General features: G+C 42.6%; 2 protein-coding genes across 2 annotated transcripts in view; both read right to left on the reverse strand.

The window, feature by feature from the left end:
• Window positions 1–610: 610 nt before the first annotated feature.
• Window positions 611–13,587, reverse strand: part of LOC309558138 (uncharacterized protein) — a gene marked incomplete at its 3' end in the record, with an annotated part of 65,525 nt that continues 52,548 nt past the window's right edge. Inside the window, exon 3 of the mRNA XM_082261138.1 lies at window positions 611–2,217. Within this exon, the coding sequence (XP_082117264.1) occupies window positions 611–2,217 (1,607 nt within the window). The remainder of the gene's footprint in view (window positions 2,218–13,587) is intronic.
• LOC309558159 (E3 ubiquitin-protein ligase TRIM39-like) lies at window positions 9,741–11,357 on the reverse strand. The gene has a single exon (XM_082261164.1). The coding sequence runs from the start codon at window positions 11,096–11,098 to the stop codon at window positions 9,830–9,832; it is 1,269 nt and encodes a 422-aa protein (XP_082117290.1). The 5' UTR covers window positions 11,099–11,357; the 3' UTR covers window positions 9,741–9,829.

Consider the following 13,587-nt stretch of genomic DNA (forward strand, 5'->3'; position numbering starts at 1 on the left):
TTATTATCCCAGAAAAACTGGAGAGGAGATAAAATTTAGTAGAAGGGGATATGAACATGTATCATTCTGAATGGTGTCAGGACCTCTTTCAAGTAACATTGGTGCATAATAAACAAGCAAAAAATTGGGGGAGCAAACCCTGAACATGTATATCTAAAGCCGGTGCAGCTATGGACCAAGCAACATGTATATTAAAAAAGAATAGCGCAACCATGCAAAAGAAATGACTATCAAATATGGAGACAATCCATAAATAAAAATGGGGATTTAGTCCCACTATATGGCCATATCGTGCTCAAGCCCACCACTGCGTCAAAGTACCCCATTATCAGTGGGTCCTACACTATCCATGAAAAAGGGGTGAGTCCAGCCTCTCTAACCCTTGGAGACAACACTCCTTGCTGGGATAGATGTGCTAATGCACTACAAGAGACTCCTCCTATATCTACTTCATAGTGGACTCTGATAGAGTACAGGTGTGTAAAGGTGTTCTTTATTTAGTGTTCCCTTTAATTGCCCCACTTAGTCTATTTCCAAGATAATATCCCCCTCTGCCATTTGCATCAATGACAAAAGTGTAGAACAAAAAAAAAACCAAAGATGTTGTAAGTTATGGTTTTATAGAAAACACCAGAGATGCAAGCTTTACCCAGGCTCCATCATCAATATAGAAGGCAGCATGGAGGGGTTCGGTGAAGGTGGCGGTGAAGGTGTGGAGGTGTCTGACGGGGTCACTCAGCTGGTAGTAGGACAGACGGCCACCTTCATAATCTAAATATATTCCCAATCTCTGCACAGGAGACTCTGGGTATAACGGCTGACTCTGAGATGCATTGAGAGACACATTTTTATCTTCAGCTGTGCAGAAACACCAAGACTTGTTATTACACCCAAAACCAGACTCCTCTCCAGCTCTTTCTATACTGGGATAGCAAACACCCACATCCCATTCCCCACATTCACCAACCTCCACTTCCCAGTAATGTCTCCCATGAGAAAAGCTCTCCATACTCATCACTTGAGGGTACTCTGTAAACCTCTGTGGTAATGGTGGTCTAATCTTATAGGTTTCACAGTGCAATGCGGTCCTCAGGTCATCAGATAAAGCCACAAGGATATTGGCAGATTTTATATCCAATAGTAGATTGGTTCCATCCTGTGTACTGAATTTGGTTTTTAATTCCATATTAGTAATAAGATCAGTTATAGATCTGTGCAACACAAGAGAGATCATAAAATCATCCAGATCACAAACAGAAGATTCCTCCACATTCTGGTCTCCTGTATCTGATTTCTGATCTTGAAGGACTTTGTCAACATCTGATTTATGATCTTGTAGGACAGTTATTGGGTCGGTCATGTTACACAACTTCTCAATGTGATCAATTTTCCTGGACAGCTCATCCTTCTGTATCTCCAACTGTTTGGTGAGATCAGTGACTGACAATGAGACCTCATCTACCTGCCTGGAGATCTCACTCAGGACTCTCTGTTCCTGGACCTCCAGCTGTCTCCTGATATCCTCAAACAGGGCAGTGACTCTCTTCTTCTCATCATCTGCTTTTTCTTGGGCTTTTTTCTTGTGTTCCTGTAGATTCTGAATATTTTTCTCAGCTGTCTCTCTCTTTGTAATCATGTTCTCTAGAACATTTCTAACATTCTCCTTCTTCCTCTCCAAAGCTTCTTCTAGGAGTTCTACGTTATGTCCTTTGTGTTTTCCCACCAGACAGCAGGACACACATAGACAGACGGCATCCTCGGAGCAGTAATACTCCAGAAGCTTCTTGTGGATGGAGCATTTTTTACTACTGAAGGATGAGGTGGGTTCCACCAACACATGGTCCACTGCCCTGTTGTGGGCTGTCAGATGTTTATCACACATAGAAGTCTCACACTGTAGACAAGTCTTGATAGCGGCCACTGGAGAATCCACACAATACGTACAGAGGATCTCAATTTTCTCCTCCTTTTGTTGGGTAGATCTGAAGTTGTCCACAATGTTACACAACTTCCTATTCTTCTCCAGAGTAGGACGTTCTACATACTCCTCTCTGCACTCCGGACAGGAATAAACTCCGAACCCCTCCTGTGTATCCAGAACAGTCACAATACATTCCCGGCAGAAGTTGTGTCCACATCTCAGTGACACCGGCTCCGTATAAAGGTTCAGGCAGATGGAGCAGCTCAGCTCGTCTCTTAGATCAGCAGACGCCATTCCTAGAGCAGGGAAGAAGAAACCAAACTAATAATCTGTTTGCACAACGAGAGCGGAGACTTTACAAGTTGAAGTATAATTTCACCTTTAGAACAGGTTACACCCTTATTTAGGGTGTAGCATTTTTCAGCATGCCTAATTAAAAACCCTTGTGTAATCTGTATACAAATGTCCCATACAACTGCTGCTGCTAGCAATATTGTGTGTTCCCACACATGAATGATACCAAAATTGCAGGACTGAAAATATACAAAATATTCCTTCACATTCCACATGCTTTAAAATTAGTATCCAATAATATACTGTTAATGATGATGTAGCACAGCCCCCACAGGGGTTGCTGAGTGTATTCAGATCCTCCTCACTTCCTTGACCCTGAGCTCCTTCCGACCCAACTGACACTATGGGTTCCGACATTTTAACCACTTAAGCCCCGGAAGATTTTACCCCCTTCCTGACCAGGGGGTATTTTGCGATTCGGCACTGCGTGACTTTAACGGACAATTGCGCGGTCGTGCGACGCTGTACCTAAACGAATTTGACGTCCTTTTTTTCCCACAAACAGAGCTTTCTTTTGGTGGCATTTGATCACCTGTGCGATTTTTACTTTTTGTGCTATAAACAAAAAAAGAGCGTCAATTTTGAAAAAATAACAAAATTCCCCCCAAAAAAATGTAAAAATAAAATTTTTTAACATTTTCGGCCAATTTGTTTTATGCTACATATGTTTGGTAAAAAAAATCACAAAAAGCGTATTTTGATTGGTTTGCGCAAAAGTTATCGCGTTTACTAACAAAGGGAAACATTTTTGTCAATTTTGTAGTTTTTTTTAACGCGTAATGGCGGCGATCTGCGATTTTTTTGTGGTACTGCGACATTGCGGCGGACAGATCAGACCCTTGACTGACATTTTTGACACTTTGGGGTTACCAGTGACATTACTGCAGTAATCAGTGCTATACATATGCACTGTTACTGCAAAATTACACTGGTAGTGAAGGGGTTAACTTTATTTGAGAGGGAGGGGCTGTGTGTGTCCCTAGGGGCGTGATTCTAACTGTGATTGGCTGTCTGTTGAGCTGTAGAAACAGTGATCAACGGTTCTACATAGTAGTTTACACAAGCTGCCTGACTTTCTCCCTCTGCAGCGCCGATCGCAGGCGTGGGGGGGCCCATGACCACGCGGGAGCGGGAGCGCGCCGCCGGCGGCGCACGCTCCCTAGACCCTCACAGGCTAGCGACGTAGACCTACGTCCCTTTGCCTGTGAGGGGCTGACTGCCGACGTAGATAGGCGTGCGGCAGTCGGCAAGTGGTTAATTAAGTAGACACAACAAGGGTTCAATAATAAAAGATCAGTTTTACTGTCTTTAGTAAAAAGAAGAAGCAATTGTGAATTCAATACAACAAGAAGTGTAATGAGAAGAGAACCAAATGGAGATCCTGAATCCTAAAGCCCCAATGGCTCAGCGCAAATGTAATTTTATTTATTTTTATTTATTTCAGGTACTTATATAGCGCTGATAATTTACGCAGCGCTTTACATATACATTACACATTCACATCAGTCCCTGCCCTCAAGGAGCTTACAATCTAAGGTCCCTAACTCACATTCATACATACATAGTACGGCCAATTTTTTTTATACAGGATCCAATTAACCTACCATCATGATTTGTAATACTGCTTTAAATGAGGAATGATGAATCAATTGCACTTCAATAGATCATTCCTCCCTTGACAATGTGAGAGTGACCAAACAAATATAATCAGATATACCGGGGCTATTGAAGAATAATGCAATTGGTCTAACTTGAATCAGTGGCTCTAACAAAATACTGCAATATAATCTATCAGAGTGCACTCTGTCACCTATAGGGGGCCCCCTTTCTCTATGGATTGTGCGAGTCTCCTTCTAGACAAGGCCTTGCTAGTCTTCGCCGGCAATGAAGCTCTCAATCATTCAAAGAATGGTATTTGTAATCCATAGTAAAGGAAAGGGAATATTTGTAATCCTATCTGAGAAGAAGTATAGGTATTCAGGCTCTGTCAAATATGCACACAGTCTAGGGGTTTTAGGTATATAATGTTTAGGCCTTCTGGTTTGCAACGCACCAACACAGCACTACAGTGTCCTATGGCAACGATCTATGGCAGCGCAACTCCCTTTTCATATCTAAACTGCGTCACAGACCTTTCCTTGTGCTGCACCAGTGAGTCACAGTGTCTGCTATAATCGCATATCTCTCACCCAATCCGATAAGGTCCATGTCCCGCAGTCCTTCACACCAGGCCGGTTGCTCCGCAATCACACTCACAGCCTCTCTCCGGTGTCTCTGCTCTCACTCCGTCACGGGGTTCCGGGACATCCTCTCTCTGAGGCGTCTCCCACTAGGCCTCCGGCCTACCTCTCCTCTGCTCCACGCGGCAGCTCTTCCCCTCCTTCCGCACAGCACGCTGTCCTCGAGGTAAGACAGTGAACCGTTGGTCCCGTCCCCTAATTTATAGACACTCCCATCAGTCTCTGCGTATCCCAATGCTCCCTGGGAGTATAGTTCAATCCATTAAAGCGGAGTTCCACCCAAAAGTGGAACTTTCGCTTTAGGGAGTCCTGACCCCCTGACATGCCACATTTGGCATGTCATTTTTTTGGGGGGGGAGTGAGTACCTAGTTTTGACAGGTACCCGCTCCCACTTCCGCTCGGAGCGCCTCGGCGCCCTGAGCGGAAATTCTCCTCTCCCCATCCCTCCCTGCAATCTTCTGGGACACGTCAGAGGTCCCAGAAGATTGCCGGCCAATCAAGACGCGCAGCGCGACTCGCGCATGCGCAGTGGGTACGCGGCTGTGAAGCCGCAAACTGTCACAGCCGGGTGCCCACAGCAGTGATGCCGGCGCCGAGGGAGAGGATCGAGGCTTCGGGCGGCCGCATCGCTGGACCGTTGGACAGGTGAGTGAATGGCTGGAACTCCGCTTTAAGTCATCCACAATCTCCACTCTCTTCGGGACTATGTTTCCCACAATCCATCACACCATTCGCTTAACAGAAGCCCAGATATTAAAGAGATAGTACATCAGCCTTAATCATGTCGAAATTGATTCCTCCACCTGGCTACAATGATATACTGTTCATACAGTGCCTTGAAAAAGTATTCATACCCCTTGAAATTTTCCACATTTTGTCATGTTACAACCAAAAAATGTAAATTAATTTTATGTGATAGACCGACACAAAGTGGCAGATAATTGTGAAGGAAAATGATAAATGGTTTTCCAAATTTTCAGTCATATAAAATCTCAAATAAAATACATTTACATTTTTGGTTGTACCATGACAAAATGTGGAACATTTCAAGGGGTATGAATACTTTTTCGAGGCTCTGTATATCTAGTGCCACCATGTGCATATATCAACCAGTGAATAAAATAAATAATTCCCACAATATTCAACATCCTTGTGTGTGAATCTTTACTGTGCCATATCACTCCAACATTAAATTTGTGGCCTGGTCATTAAGGGGGAAAATCCTTCTGGTCTTAAAGTGGTTAAGACATGAATGAGGGAGTTTGGGGTGGAGGAACCTGACTGCCCTGCACAGAGTCCTGACCTCAACCTGATAGAACACCTTTGGGATGAATTAGAGCGGAGACTGCGAGCCAGGCCTTCTTGTCCAACATCAGAAGGCCTGGCTGCGCTTTTGGAAGAATGGTCAAACATTCCCATAGACACACTCCTAAACCTTGTGGACAGCCTTCCCAGAAGAGTTGAAGCTTTTATGGCTGCAAAGGGTGGGCCAACTCAATATTGAACCCTACAGACTAAGACTGGGAAGCTGTTAATCGCTTGCGGACCGCCCACTGCTCATATATTGTGGCAGCTCTGCGCCACATCACGTACTTAGTATGTGATCCGCACGCTGGGATAGACCGTGCGCCCCAGCTGTGCTTCAATTAGTTGCAGCACCAACCAATCAGCAGCTGCCGGCCCCTGATTGGTCACCAGCAACCAACATTACCAAAGAGAGCCCTGTGTAGATAAACAATCACAGGGCTCTCCTCTGACAGCAGCAATGTGCTGTTTTTTTGCTAACACATGTTGGCCACATATTTAACCCCTTGATTGCCCTCAATATTAACCTCTTCCCTGCCAGTGTCATTAGTATCAGTGCATCAGTGACAGTTTACATTTTTAACACAGACCACTGTATTGGTGTCACTGGTTCCCAAAAGAAGTGTCAGTTAGTGTCAGATTTCTCCACCGCAATATTACAGTCCTGCTATAAGTTGCTGACCGCCGCCATTACTAGTAAAAAATAAAGATTCCATAAATGTGTCCCATAATTAGTAGACACGATAACTTATATGCAAGCCAACCAATATACGCTTATTAGTATTTTTGTTTACCAAAAATATGTAGCAGAATATATATTGGCTTAAACGGATGAAGAAATTCAGAAATTCGATTTTTTAATTTTTTTTTATTGGATGTGTTTAATAGCAGAAAGTAAAATATAGTTTTTTTTTTTTTTTTTTTTTTTTTCAAAATTGTGGATACTTTTTTATTTATAGCTCAAAAAATTAAAACCACAGAGGTCATCAAATACCAAAAGAAACTCTATTTGTAGGAAATAAAGGACCTACTTTTTTTTTTTTTGGGTACAGCATTGCATGACTGCGCAGTTGTCAGTTAAAGTAATGCAGTACCGTATCGCCAAAAAATGGCCTGGTCAGGAAGGGGGGTAAATCTTCCAGAGCTGAAGTGGTTAAAGTTCATGTGTGTGTTAAGGCAGGCGTCCCAATTCTTTTGACAATATAGTGCATCTATGACTCATTCTTAGCTTTCAATTGTTAGTATAAGAAAACTATTGTTCCATGTTTTTTTTATTTTAAGGTTGTAATAGGAAATGTAGACCGTGTGCTGGGGATAGGCAGCAGGTTTAAGGCGTCCTTTAGACCACCAGTAATGCTTCTGAAAATCGGTCTATGGTAGATCACTTTTTGGAGGGTGGTATACCAGCTGGCAAGCATTTAGACGTTACCTCTGCCACCTATCGATGCCAGTTTGTTTTTTTAACCACTTGCCGACCAGCCACTGCAGCAGTGTGGCTCTATTGCGTGAAGCGACGCACCTGTATGTCATTTTGTTCAATAACCACTAGATGGAGCCATTGTGCAGCCGGAGGCACGATCCCGCCGTGATTGGCTAACGGGGATGTCAATCAGTGGGTCCAGTGGACATAGCTGATTTTGCAGCTCAGCCAGCTTACATCTCAACAACATAACTATACTTTACATTCTTTTATATTTGGGGTTCTATTATTCAGCCTCTAATAATTTGCTATTTGGCAAATATATTTTTGACTTTAATGTAATAACAGAAGGACTTTTAGTTTAACCGCTTAAGGACCGCCCGCCCACCACAGAAATACTGCGGCAGGCTTGCCCTCCTGCGCGAACCGCCGTAGGTATACGTTGGTCGCGCCCCTGCAGCTAGGGGGCGGGGACTCCAATGCACGGGGCAGGCGGCTCCGATTGCCGCCTGACACCCGCGATCGCTCCCCGCTGAGAGAGAAGAACGGTCAGATGTTATAAACACAGCTGACCACCATTCTTCTCTCTGGAATGATTACAGAGCACCTGTGATCCTTCTATATAGGAACACAGGTCTCTGTGATCATTTCACAAGCCCAACCCCCATACAGTTAGAATCACTCCCCTAGGTACACATTTAACCCTTTGATCGCCCACAGGGTTAACCCCTTCCCTGCCAGTGTCATTATTACAGTAACAGTGCATATTTTTAGCACTGATTACTGTAGTAATGTCACTGGTCCCCCCAAAAGTGTCAAAAATGTCAGTTAGGGGTCCGATCTGTCCGCCGCAATGTCACAGTCCCCCTAAAAATCGCTGATAGCCGCCATTACTAGTAAAAAAAAAAAAAAACAATAAAAATGACATAAATATTTCCCCTAGTTAGTAGACGCTGATTGGATACCATGCACAGCTGCATCAGATTCTGAGTGCAACGGGTTTAGTAAACCAACCCCACAGATCACAACTGTCCCTGATGTGGAGGGACTGTCCCTCCTCAGTACTAAATCCCTCTGTCCTTCTTTCCAGCACATTTGTCCCTCTTTTTTATCTGATGCATAAACCTCTATATTAATGTAATATTTTACTTCAAAAAGTATTATACTGTACTGAACATTTATTCCATCCTCTAAATCACAGGTGTCAAACACAAGGCCCGCGGGCTGAATGCAGCCCCCCAGGCCATTTCATGTGGCCCTCGAACCTCTCCTGCACCCCACTTGTCTCTGCCCCCAACTTGTCTCTGTAGTCGGCAGCAGAGAGGACAGAACTCCTTTGCTTGACTCTGCACTCTCCTGTGCAACTCCCCTGTGCCCCCCCCTACTCAGCAGCCCGCAGCAGAGAGAAGGGCAGAACTCCTCCTACAGGTCCTGCACCTATCTGTGCAGCTGCAACACCACCTTGCCTTTGCCTCCCCTGGTCTCAGCATTCAGCAGACTCTGGAAGCTGATTTCAGCCCTCCTCTGGTTCTCCTCCAGACCCTGCACTTCTTCCCAGATCCACCCACATCTTCTTCCTGGCAGCAGCACAGGGTAAGGGGGTGCATTGTGATGTAAGGAAGGGTGGGTGACTCTTGACATTTTATGCAAGTGTATAGGGGGCGTGGGGTGCTCTGGACATCTGATCCTACAGATATAACTCGCCCTTTGAGGGCAACCATAATGCTCATTCGGCCCGCGATGAAATTTAGATAGACACCCCTGCTCTAAATTATGGCATTTGTTATTTAGAAAAATCCAGTATACAGGAAAAAAATAACAATATAAATGCACCTTTATTTATTTATTTTTTTAAACAGAAACGTTTATTATTTTTTTTTATCATAAACAACAAGCAAAGCACAATGCACAGTGCAATACAACAAAAAGAGAAGAAAGAAAAAAAGACACAATATTCAATACATGGAACAGTGAATATTACAGCAGTCAGGGTACAGCAGCAATTTAGCAAAAGCATAAGCAGAATTAAACCATTTCGGTATAGCAGTCTTCAGCAAAGGCATATCGGAACAAGGCACAGTAAGCAAATAGGCATGATCTGCAGAGGGGGGGGGGGGGGGGGAGAGCACAGGGGGAGAGAGGAAACGAGAGTGGTGGAAGGGGGAGAGAAAAAAGAAGAAAGAAGGAGAAAAAGGGGGGGGGGGGGTGGGCAGTCGTAGACAACTCAGAAGAAGCAAATTACTCACCTTTATTTTAACATACTTTTTTGTTACTACAAAACAAAGTTAGACTGCAATGAACATTGTACCCATCCTCCATATTATGATTTTTGTTATTTTGAAAGTCCGGTATAAATGATAAAATAAATAAAATCAGTAAAAATAAAAAATGTCATGGCCTTTGTATAGGGGTGTGGCAGGAGGGAATATGAACACATATTGTTCTAAATGTTGTCAGGAGCTCGTTTGGATGATACTGGATTATGATCTTAGTGCTCCTTTAATTGTGCCAGCTAATATGATTTTCAAGATGATTTCCCCCTCTTTATTTTTTGTAAAGTGTAGAAAAAGGAAAACATATGTGGTAAATTATGGTTTTGTAGAAAATACAGGAGACGCAAGCTTTACCCAGGCTCCCTTATTCAAATAAAAGACAGCATGGAGGGGTTCGGTGAAGGTGGCGGTGAAGGTGTGGAGGTGTCTGATGGGGTCACTCAGCTGGTAGAAGGACAGACGGCCACCTTCATAATCCAAATATATTCCCAATCTCTGCACAGGGGACTCTGGGTATAACAACAGTCTTTGAGATTTATGGATAGATTCATAATTGCCATCAGTTTTGCAGAAACTCCAGGAATTGTTATTATACCCAATAGCAGACTCCTCCCCATCTCTCTTTATACTGGGATAGCAAACACCTACATCCCAATCCCCAGAGTGACCAACCTCTATTTCCCAGTAATGTCTCCCATGGGAAAAACTTTCCATACTCAACACCTGCATGTAAAATGTAAATCTCTGTTGTAAATTTGGTCTAATCCTTTGTGTTTCAGAGTATGATGCTGTTCTCTTGTCATCGGATAAAGCCAAACAGTTATGTGCAGTTTTTTCATCCAGGAGCAGATATGTTGCATTCTGTGTACAGAAGTTTTTTAGTTGCATATTAGTGATAAGATCAGTTATAGATCTGTGCAACACAAGAGAGATCATAAAATCATCCAGATCAGGAACAGAAGAGACCTCCACATTCTGGTCTCCTGTGTCTGATTCCTCATCCTGAAAGACTTTGTCAGTATCTGATTTATGATCCTGTAGGACAGTTATTGGGTCGGTCATATTACACAACTTTTCAATGTGATCAATTTTCCTGGACAGCTCATCCTTCCGTATCTCCAACTGTTTGATGAGATCAGTGACTGACAATGAGACCTCCTCTACCTGTCTGGAGATCTCACTCAGGACTCTCTGTTCCTGGACCTCCAGCTGTCTCCTGATATCCTCAAACAGGGCAGTGACTCTCTTCTTCTCATCATCTGCTTTTTCTTGTGTTTTTGTCTTGTGGTCCTGGAGAGTTTGTATTTTCTGCTCAATTGTCTCTCTCTTCGTAGTCAATTTTTCTATAACATTTCTCAGTTTCTCCTTCTTCTTCTCCAAAGCCTCTTCTAAAGGTTCCACTTTATGTCCTTTATGTTCCCCTACCAGACAGCAGGACACACATAGACAGATGGCATCCTCTGAGCAGTAATACTCCAGAAGCTTCTTGTGGATGGAGCATTTTTTACTACTGAAGGATGAGGTGGGTTCCACCAACACATGGTCCACTGCCTGGTTGTGGGCTGTCAGGTGTTTATCACACATAGAAGTCTCACACTGCAGACAAGTCTTGACAGCGCCCACTGGAGAATCCACACAATACGTACAGAGGATCTCACTGTTCTCCTCATTTTGTTGTGTAGAGCTAAAGTTGTCCACAATGTTACACAGCTTCCTGTTCTTCTCCAGAGTAGGACGTTCTACATACTCATCTCTGCACTCCGGACAGGAATAAACTCCGGACCCCTCCTGTGTATCCAGAGCAGTCACAATACAATCCCGGCAGAAGTTGTGTCCACATCTCAGTGACAGAGATGTATAGTAACGAAGTAGAACTACTTAAGTACTGTACTTAAGTACCGAAATGCGGTATCTGTACTTTCCTAGAGTAGAATTTTTTTCTCCTACTTCTACTTTTACTTCACTACATTTTTTCGATGATTTCGATACTTCTACTCAAGTATTTTTTTTTACTTTTAAAACAATTACCACTGCCAGAACAGTAGATGGCAGGTTGCATAAAGCTCAAAATAATGTGTATAATGTCATTTGTAAATCAGCGCATACGAAAATAAAGGCTGTGTATAATAAAAGCTGCTATGCCAAATCTTTCCAATAAAAAGAAAATATGAAACAAACAAATAAATGGTGCTACAGCGCTTAAAGTGCATCAAGAAACTACTAACAAACACAGGTTAATCATTTGAATAAATCATTTGAAATAATAAAAACAATATGATGTTCAAACTTTTGACTTATTTCTTTAATAACTACATAACACAGTACTTGTACTTCTACTTTCAGTACTTGAGTAGAAATTTTTTTTCAAAACTACTGGTACTTTTTACTTTTAGTACTTAAGTAGCAAATTTTTTGAAAAAACTACTTGCAATACTTAAGTAAAAAAAATGTTGAATACTTTAGTACTTCTACTTAAGTAACTTTTTCTGCGAGCACTTCCACTTCTACTCAAGTAATTTTTTGATCGAGCACTTGTACTTTTACGCAAGTAGAAATTTCGAGTACTTTATACAAGTCTGCTCAGTGACACCGGCTCCGTATAAAGGTTCAGGCAGATGGAGCAGCTCAGCTCATCAACTAGAGCAGCAGACGCCATTCTGGAAGCAAGGAGGAAGAAACAAAACTAGAAGTCTGTTTGCCTAATGAAGGTGGAGGCTTCACACATTAACCCTACAGAAGACAGTGAGAAGCCAAAGCAAGTGAATTTTACTTATTGTCTGTTACAGAAATGAATGTGCAAAGAATAATCCCCTTGTGACTATGTGATTTATTCTTATGCTCGCCATACACTAGCTCCTGAATGTTCTGATCCTTGAGATGTACGTCTAAGAGTCTTTTGAAAGCCACCATACTACCCGCAGAAACCACCTCTTGTGGTAGAGAATTCCACAATCTTGTAGCCCTAACAGTAAAGAACCCCCCACGTTGCCTGAGGTTAAAACGCTTCTCCTCTAAACGCATTGCATGCCCCCGAGTCCTCATTGTATTCACCTAGTTTTGCTTCACGGATTTCTTGTTTCACATTTGCAAGAATTGAAGACAACTTATTCAATCGATTTTTTTAAAGACTTTACATCATTTGTGTTTAGTCACATTTATACATTCCTTTGGGAGAGTGTTCATCTGTTTTAAAAAAAAAAAATATTTACACAGGAGTTTGATATTATTCATCTTTGTGTGGTGTATCAATAAAGGCCGTGTACACAAGATAAAATATGAAGGGAAATTTCGTCCGACGACCGATCTGCCGATTTTCGGATTGTTAGTATGGTGCTTTCGACAGCCAACTCTGACTTTTCGGCTGACAAAATCCTGATGTGCAGGCTATAAAATTTTTGTTGTCCGTAATACAACGTCCGATTTTCGTCTCATTAGTACAGATTTTGACAGAAAAAAATCTTAAGAGCAAGACTAGGCATGCTCAGAGACGAAAGAACACATACAAAGCAATCCAACACATGACATCACTTCTGAAGTAGAATTCTGTCATACGGGAAAATTCGTATGAAAAAAACCTCTTCACTTTCCACTTCAGACTAGCATGCCACAAAAAACGGACGACAGAGCTTTCGATAATCTGATCGTGTGTACAGGGCTTTACCTTACTATTCACATTCAGAACTTTGGATATTTTATGTATGTGCATATTTATGTACTGATTTTTTGTTGAGCGCACTACTTATATCTACATACATCACTTTCTCACTTCTAGTGCTGCCGCACAATTATTTAGGTTAGCGCACCCTTTTCTACACATTAATGTTTCTCTTCTCCCTCAGTTTTTCTCCATCTCTCAACTAATGTTACCCCAACGCTGATGGAGAGAGGCAAGGGAGGGTCCAACAAGGGTATTTTACAGGCATATGACATCCTCCTTATCAACTGATGATGTCATTGGTCGTTGGGAGGTTGACAGCTAGAAGGTTGTAAAGGTATACAATGAAAACCTGTGGCTTTGCGTAACTAAAAGGCAGGTTTCATCCACCCACCGGCTTTGGAATTGTAGGCCACAC

Source organism: Pelophylax lessonae, assembly GCF_965119305.1.
Source record: "Pelophylax lessonae genome assembly, chromosome: 6".
NCBI classification, from domain to species: Eukaryota; Metazoa; Chordata; class Amphibia; order Anura; family Ranidae; genus Pelophylax; species Pelophylax lessonae.

Coding starts and splice junctions, on each gene's coding strand:
- LOC309558159 (XM_082261164.1), bottom strand. CDS start 11,098: ATGTGTGATAAACACCTGACAGCCCACAACCAGGCAGTGGACCATGTG.